This window comes from Hordeum vulgare, chromosome 7H (genome assembly GCF_904849725.1).
Source record: "Hordeum vulgare subsp. vulgare chromosome 7H, MorexV3_pseudomolecules_assembly, whole genome shotgun sequence".
Classification (NCBI taxonomy): Eukaryota; Viridiplantae; Streptophyta; class Magnoliopsida; order Poales; family Poaceae; genus Hordeum; species Hordeum vulgare.
The window spans coordinates 613657795-613664601 of record NC_058524.1 but is presented as its reverse complement, the minus strand read 5'-3'; the positions used below and the strand labels follow the sequence as shown (position 1 = coordinate 613664601).

Here is a 6807-nt window from a genome sequence, read left to right as displayed (position 1 = left end):
CGGTCATGTATTTTCAACATGACCTTACTCCTCGCGGGCGCTATCTTAAAGGTCATTGATATGTTCAGTCTTTTCTGGAGCTAGACGTGCAAGGCATCATGGGCTGCAGATGTCTGATCTTTGTGTGTGTGGTTCTACATTGTACACACAATGGAGGCAACTGATAATGACGGGCGATGGTTTGAATTTCCACTCTTTGATCTCTTTTGGTGCAGAAATGATGTGGCGTTCCATAAAAAACTGAGGTGCTGGCCGGGCCTGAAAGTAGAAACGTAAATGGGCAGTCTTGGCCCGAAGATGAGCATTCCACAGGCCCATTTCGGCAGCACGACAAAATCACTCTCTCCTGCTAAATCAGCGGCGAGGTACCTGATTCCCGACTCCAGTTCAAAAAAAAGAGGGTTCCCTTCCCGATCCCGACTCCCCGGCGGCCGATCCTCCGCCCACCGGCGATCGGCTCTTCCTTCCACCCTCGAATTACCCTACCACCAACCACTCTCCCTCCTCGATCCGCCTCACTCGCGTCCGGCCGGCAAGGAAATGGCCTCGTCGCTCATGTCCATCCCCGACCATCTCAAGGCCGAGATCTTCGTCCGGCTGCCGGAACCGGAAGACCTCGCCCGCACATCTGCCACCTGCGTCACCTTCCGCACACTCCTAGCCGACGCCTCCTTCCGCCGCCGCCTCCGCCTCCTCCACGCCCCGCCCCTCCTCGGCGTCCTCGACCGCGACGGGTTTCAGCCCGCCCTCCCGCCTCACCCCTCCGCGCCTGCCGCCCGCGCGCTCGCCCAAGCAGCCGATTTCTCCTTCTCCTTCCTCCCCTCCCACCGCCGCTGGACAGTGCAGGACGTCCGCGACGGCCGCGTCCTCCTCGCCGATGACCCCGAGCCCCAAGTGTACACGGAGCTCGTGGTTTGTGACCCCTTGCACCGGCGATACATCGTGCTTCCCCAAGTACCTTATGCCGTCCCCACTCCGATGGAGTATCCAGACCCTGTGGTACACAGGCGTCATCTTTTCATAGCTTCCCCCGCCCCCGGCGACAACGGGGCAGCTGCAGCCATGGAAGAGGTGGAAAGGGCATTCATAGTGGTCTTGATAGCACATTGTCAAACTGGGCTGGCTGCCTTCGTCTTCTCTTCGAGGACCGGACAATGGCGAGCTGCTGCACCCAAGGGTTGGAGTGATTTGTTCACCAGCAAAGGAGAGTCAACCCTCATCACATCAATACACCCTAAGTTTGTCGGGCGCCATTACGCTTATGGCTGCTTTTATTTGGAGTCCACAATAGATAACAAGTTTCTCGTATTTGACACCCGGAGGATGGAGTTCTCCATCCTCGACGTCCCACGCGAAGTATCAAATATGTTCGGTCTAGCCATTGTGGAGGCAGGAGAAGACAGGCTTGGGATGTTTGACATCCATACTGAAAGGATAACTGGCAAACATGGAGTCCGTTATTACATTAGAGGAAACAAAGGCGAGAGTTCTAGCCAGTGGAAGATGGAGAAGACAATCTCACTACATTATGATTATCAGTACTATATCCAAGCTTCAACGGAGAGGTATTTGCTCCTAAGAAAGTTTGGACCCCTGCAGGTCATAAACTCATCTCCAGAGATGCTAAAGGTGGAATATGTCTCAATGGACATCAAAACGATGCAGCTTGAGACGGTTTGTGGTATATCTTTTGGATTTAGCTTGGCCAGCGCGCGCATCTATACCAGCTTTCCGCCATCCTTGTTGTCTGCACCGACACTATGAAGTGGTAAACTTTCTATTGCATCTTAGTTATGTCCTCCCTTCATAGATAGTACTTTGTCTAATGCTTAATAGTTCATTACTTTTCTAGGGGTTTATAGTTCATTACCGAGATTAGTCATTCTTGTTCATACAATTCAGTAGTTGTTATTTTTCTTGTGCTTGTGGGACAACTAATCAATCACATAATTTAGTACTTAGTTCTTATTTTAGTTTCGAATCGCCTTTTGGAGAAAATCTAGAGAGAAGATTTTTCACATAGCTTATGCGTCCAATGTTATTTAGGCCTCATGGAATGACAAAAATGGTAGAACAATTATTTTACATGAATACTTTATGGTCAAGGTGTAGAATGAATACTGCTATAGATCCAATTTTCCTTCGAATATTCCACTCGGCTCACGGAATTTCATTCCATTCAAGCATGACTCATCTTGTCCACTTCTTTTATATGTAACCATAGGGAGGCAGAAAACTTTCCTTTTAGACTTTTGAGGCATGTTCACATATAACATACTCACTACTATCTATAGCAATAATAGCTTGTGCTGCACAAGCTGTTTGATTTGAATCAGCCTCATAAGATCAGTCATAGGTGGGGCCTCGAAACAGGCTCTCGCCCCGACCAAGCATGTTCAGTCATAGGCGGGCACCCAGTTTTTCTTTTTCTTTTCATTTTAAGATAGTTTGAACTACTTCACGTGCCTCTTTTCAAGTCTCCCAATGGACGGAGAATATAAGCACGCAAAAATTGTCGGTTGCGTGGCAAGGACTCTCTATGTGTGTGTTTTTTCTCTTTCGGAGGCATAAGTTTTGAGGTTTTTTCTTGAAAGTTGAAACTGACGTATGTTAAAAGTTTGTTAGACTGCTATGTAGTATACAGAGTCCTTTCAAGACTGCAACACAAATCTACCTTTTTTGCATGATCTTAGTTTTACGGTGTCATTTACTTATGCTTACATGCCTCTGTCGGGCTACGTATTCCAGCTTGGATTGCAAATTACACTGCTAAACACATAAAAGTGAATGTTTGCAGTTAGACATAAAAGTGCTCATGACTTGTGTCTTTGCTGTGCTTCCCTTGAATCGACCATGTGGCTAATACTTGCCTAATTAAGTATATGAGACTGAAGTTTAATAGTGGTGATCATCATTTTGAGATTAGGGTGCCAACATGGCTACAATTTAAGATGTTTCTCTATGACAGTGTGAGGTTTGTCATCTATGTTTAGTATGTTTACATATGGCTCTCTAGGACCTGGTTAGCCACCGGCCTAATCTCTGTTTTGTCTTGCCTATGTAGGAGTTAACATGATCTGTACGTGGGGCATGAGTTAACTAATATGATTGATCAACCGAATAATCTGTATATTTTGCTCCCATCCACTCGTCCACCATACGTTTGTGTCTATCTTTCAATCAACAATTTTTTTTATCGCTTCACCAAGAGCTAAACCTAAATATCAATGAGTTGTGTCTGAATCTGAATTGGTTGATGTCTTTTTCTACTTACTGCATTGTCATTTCTGGTTTTGTTTGTCTATATCAATTGGCAGTAACTGTAGAACATTCCATCACACTCACTCTAGTTGGACTTCTTATGGAGTTTCTATCATTCTATGAACACCAAATTGCTATATTTCTTTTCCTATTTATTTTTCCACACTTCACATATAAGATAGAAAATAAACTCCATCCTTCGATGTTGTGTTTTCTATCAGTCATATAGCAATGCATTGTGCACGCCTCAGTCTAGCTGACGAAAGAGAAATATATCTGAAGTAGGAGACCAGACATTAAGCGGACTATGGTGGAGTAGATTAGCCAGTTAATCCATTTTAATTCTTTACATCTTCCATTAGCATGTATAGATGTCAATGTATGCATGTACTGGCTTTTCGTTTTTGTTTCAAACATACTTGCTGATATTAGTGTTTCATATATTAGGTACATTAATTTTTTGAATCTTGGCCACTAAAATTTACAGCGACACATTAGATAATTTTGCCTATGTGGAATAAGTGTGATGGCTTGCTTATTTCCTGTTTAATAGTTAATAGATTTAATAAATGGCAAGACCTGTGTAACAAAACTGATAACCAACCAACACTTGACAAACGCTATTGCAGCATGTCACTGGACTATTTATTTAACTATTAGTTTTGCTTTTGCTCATCTACCATGATGCCAAACCTAGATCGCAAATAACGGTCTCAGCGATTTCTCTGAATAGAACAGTGCGTGCTCACAAGCTATTTGATTTGAATCAGCCTTATAAGAATAGTTGTATCTATGATTTGTTGATTGTGACTAACCAGGACTCCTCCGAGGTATCTTCCTTCCGTGGCCTAAGTTAGAAGTTTTTTCATGAAACTGACCTAAGATAGTAGTCTGTTACTAGAAAAAGGAAATATATGAAAAATGAGAACCCCCCGTGTTGCACCACAGGGCAAACATTGGGGCAGAACCCAGCGCCGCTGGCCACATCCCTCTATGTGGGCTACCCCGCCACCGATAACGTCGGCCCTTGCCGTGGCAACGACGGGCCCAGCTGCTAAAGTTGACCTGGGAGGTTCAGGCAGTGTCGGAGTGTTGTTGCTATGGCTAGGGCGGCGACGGCCTGCTCGGCGGTGCACGGAGACTGGGGGCGGCGTTCGCATGCCATGGTGGTGGAGCCCCGGCCCTCTCCTGTGGGTGGTCAGTGACCGGGTTACGGAGCTGATGTGTGGTGGCTTGGTTGCTCTCTAGATTTGGCGGCGATTGGAGGCGCTGCTTGGTGTTCATCGACCCTTTGTGGCGTGGCTACGTGTGGGTTCCTGGCGGCCGACCTGCGCACGCGGGGCCACACTTCTAGGGGGCTTGTGGTTCAAGTGGCGGAGGCGCTCTGGTGCATCGGTGGCCTGCTCCGGGTCTTCCTCGGCGGCTCCTTGTCGAGGGGCACGTTGATATATGTCGGGGCTATGGATTCGACGTGGTCGTGTCCTGCCCCCTCCGGCTACACCTTGCTGTGGGGCTTCGGGCCTAGATCTGGCTGATGGGCGCTGGAAGGCGCGGAGATTTTCTCTTCTTGAGGTTGCAGTTGTGCTGCTCAGTTCTGCGTGCAGTGCGGGTGTCGATGGCACAAGGATGCTGGGGCAACGAGCTCAGGTTGTGATCGTTGGCGGTGCTTGTCATGTCATGAGGTGACACGGTGGGTGCTACATGTGGAGGTGGGTGGGTGTGGTTGGCAGTGATGCCAACAGTGGTGCATCACGCGGTCGTGCGGCTTGGATGGCGCCGATTGTTGGTGCCGCTGCCTACGGTCCGACTGGGCATCGTTCCCCTCCCTAGAGGCATCACTTTGGGATCTCCGACTCATCTCTTCCTTCACTAGCTTTGGTTCCAGGCGAAAGTCGAGTTCCTAGATTCTGCTGGGGCGGGCGATGGTGGCATCCTAGTCACTTCCTCCTTGGAGGCATCACCTTAGGATGACATGGCCTGGCCAGACGATCCTCTGCCATGTCATGTTGTCCTGCATGCGTGCGTGGCGAACGCCGTGGTTGAGCCACCGGTTGGAGTGTTGCATGGCCTTAGGCCTGTTGTGGAAGTCGGAACGGCGGCTCCGAATCTCGTCATCTTGGAAGGGTGTTGGCATGAGTCTCTTGGGTGACAGCGTCATTGGCCAACCTAGTGTGCGGCCTTGGGGTTAGTATGGATGTTGGAGCGGCGGCTCCGAACATGGTTGTAGGGTTTTGGCTTTGTTTACTCGGGTGACGGAGCCGGGAGCTCGCCTGATGCGCGGCCTCGGGGTCGGCGTATGTCTTGCTGCATTTGTAAATCGGGGCGACTACACGGGAAATGGTTGTAGGGTGTCAGCTCCGGTTGCTTATGTCATAGTGTGTGGCCTCTCTGCTGGTATGGATGCCGGAGCGGCGGCTTGGAATAGGGTTGTAGGGTGTCGGCTCCTGTTGCTCGGGTTAGGAGTCGGTGGCTCGCCTGATGAGCAGCCTCGGGGTCGGTGTGTGCATTGTTGATGTATCGCTTTCGACCAGTTCTCTTATCAGACAATTAATTCTCTTTCTAAATGAAAAGGTAGAGCACCTACTGATTCCTCAAAAAAAAAAAAAAAGGAAATATATGAAGCAATCAACAGAAAACTGCGAATTTGGCATGACATACTATTTCGAGGGCTCTCTTCTTTTGTTTATTACTTAACATGCCTCTGTCTGGCTATGCGTACCGACTTGCATTGCAAATTACAGTGCCAAATGCATGAAAGCAAGTTAGTCTTTCTGGTCACATATTTGAGATCCAGCTGAGATCAATATTACCGATGTGACAATTGCTCTTCTTGTGCTTGTGATAGCTATCTATACAAATATAAGAGCTATAACTTGTTCCTTTTAGATCGTCTAAACTCTCAAATGTGTGTACACATTCAAACCAAAATTCTTTTCGGGTGTCTAACCTCCTGTCTTGTTTCTTCAGATTCTGTGGAGCTATAGTCAGATCGACATTCTTAATTCAAAGTGACTGTGAGATTTCAATAGCGGGGAGTTGGATCACCTTGTCTACAGGGATGACAAAATATCACAATCTAGATTGCTTTGCCTGGTGTTGGTCATGTCTATGTTTGGATTAATTTTACTGTGGCATCGATGTGGTTATTGTTCCCTGCCTGAGAGTCACATTTGAATTTACAGTATTTCAGTTCGCAGTGGTGTCTATGCTGTTCTTGTATCATGCTTGGAAAATGACATTGAAATGAACGTTCGTCTTTATATCAGACAAAAGGACTAGCAAAGCTAGGTGATATACATATCATTGTTTTTCTATCTATATTGTTTATTTTTCTATATCTTTTTGCCAGCGACTATTTTCTATCTATATCGTTGATTTTTCTGTTTCTGTGGTAGCCTCTAGCCTGCCTGACCATAAGATGAAGCCAATTGATATTTTCCTTTCATCTTGAAACATATATATACACATATGCTACATAGAATACTCGTAATTGACGGTTGCCCCTCTGGTGATATGTGAGAACATCCACATTCTTTAGAACAATAT

The 6807-nt window shown here is 46.8% G+C and overlaps 1 protein-coding gene across 1 annotated transcript; it reads left to right on the top strand.

Annotated features, from left to right (window-relative positions):
* The first annotated feature begins 276 nt into the window (after window positions 1–276).
* LOC123409524 lies at window positions 277–6577 on the top strand. Its single transcript, XM_045102395.1, has 2 exons — window positions 277–1768; window positions 6229–6577. The coding sequence occupies exon 1, from the start codon at window positions 277–279 to the stop codon at window positions 1762–1764; it is 1488 nt and encodes a 495-aa protein (XP_044958330.1). The 3' UTR covers window positions 1765–1768; window positions 6229–6577.
* Window positions 6578–6807: the final 230 nt, after the last annotated feature.